Source organism: Empidonax traillii, unplaced genomic scaffold, assembly GCF_003031625.1.
Source record: "Empidonax traillii isolate 1590-97213 ecotype Southwest subspecies unplaced genomic scaffold, ASM303162v1 scaffold308:size980311, whole genome shotgun sequence".
NCBI classification, from domain to species: Eukaryota; Metazoa; Chordata; class Aves; order Passeriformes; family Tyrannidae; genus Empidonax; species Empidonax traillii.
The window spans coordinates 628,759-629,902 of record NW_020955501.1 but is presented as its reverse complement, the minus strand read 5'-3'; the positions used below and the strand labels follow the sequence as shown (position 1 = coordinate 629,902).

The 1,144-nt window shown below is 47.6% G+C and overlaps 1 protein-coding gene across 1 annotated transcript in view; it reads right to left on the bottom strand.

The window, feature by feature from the left end:
- Positions 1 to 1,144, bottom strand: part of LOC114061036 (transmembrane protein 132D-like) — a 226,833-nt gene that overhangs the window by 176,155 nt on the left and 49,534 nt on the right. Inside the window, exon 2 of the mRNA XM_027891042.1 lies at positions 87 to 548. Coding sequence (XP_027746843.1) covers positions 87 to 548 — 462 coding nt within the window. The remainder of the gene's footprint in view (positions 1 to 86; positions 549 to 1,144) is intronic.

Here is a 1,144-nt window from a genome sequence, read left to right as displayed (position 1 = left end):
GACGACCGTGGGGGGGTTGAACCAGCTGGGCAGGAGCTCCAGCTCTGCCACGCACAGCCCCAGGTCCCCTTTGAGCCGGCAGCTGCCTCGCACTTCCCGCGTCTCCCGGAAGGCGAACACCCGCAGGCAGGGCAGGCGCTCCGTGGTGCTGTAGTCATCCCAGTCCCTGCCCACGATGTAGAACAGCACTTGCACCTTGGGCTTGCTCGGGTAAATTTTGTCGCTCATGATGAAGGCCTGAAGCTTCCAGTTAAAGGAGAACTTGTTAGTGGATCCGAATGGATTTGACGACAGCATTAAGTCCTGGGGCACTACTTGCTCGATGGAAAAAGGTCCGTAGGTGGCATTTAACACGGGTGGACTCTTGGATTTGTAGATCAGAAAGGATTCCACTCGGGACTGCAAGCTAGAGTTCCTCATAATATCCTGGTTGGCTTCCTTAAGAAAGAAGGAAACATCCGCATTGTGGATACGATAGGTCACGGGCAAGTAAGTTGGCAGTAAAGAAAATCTCTGTATACTCTCCAGGATCCCTCGACTCTCGGTCACTGTGGAAAGGAAAGGAGAGTTTCAAAGGTCAGATCTTCCAGTCATACTGTGATATAACCTCACTGACTTTACTGAGGGGCCCGACAGCGCTGTAGTCGGGATGAGCGGCAATAGCATCATCACAAAAAAAAGCATCATCAATCCAGGCAGAAGTAGCCTGGGTAGATGATGATTTATCGAGTCAGCTTGGGAGACATTGGTTTATGATATGTTCTGCATGACAGCCAGATTAAAAGAAGTAGCTCGTGCAGGTTTACACAAGCCAAAGGTCACATCTTCACTTGCAATATACATTTATTATCGGAGAACAAAACCACCCAGTCAGCATCTGCAACACCAGATCACTGCACAGGCCCATTTAAAAAAATTTGATCATTACAGCAAGCTCCACCTGAACAGGAAACCAATGCAATGATTTTACATCAAATAGACCACTCAGAGTTCACTTCAGCCTCCCTTTCTGCACTCTCAAGCAATACATGGGCTTTAAGCCATTTCCTGCACAAGGTTGAATTTCACTTTAAAAATAGTTAACACAATAACCATTTACACAACAGCTCCTTTACTGCACTATGGTACTAGAGGATTTCAAAAG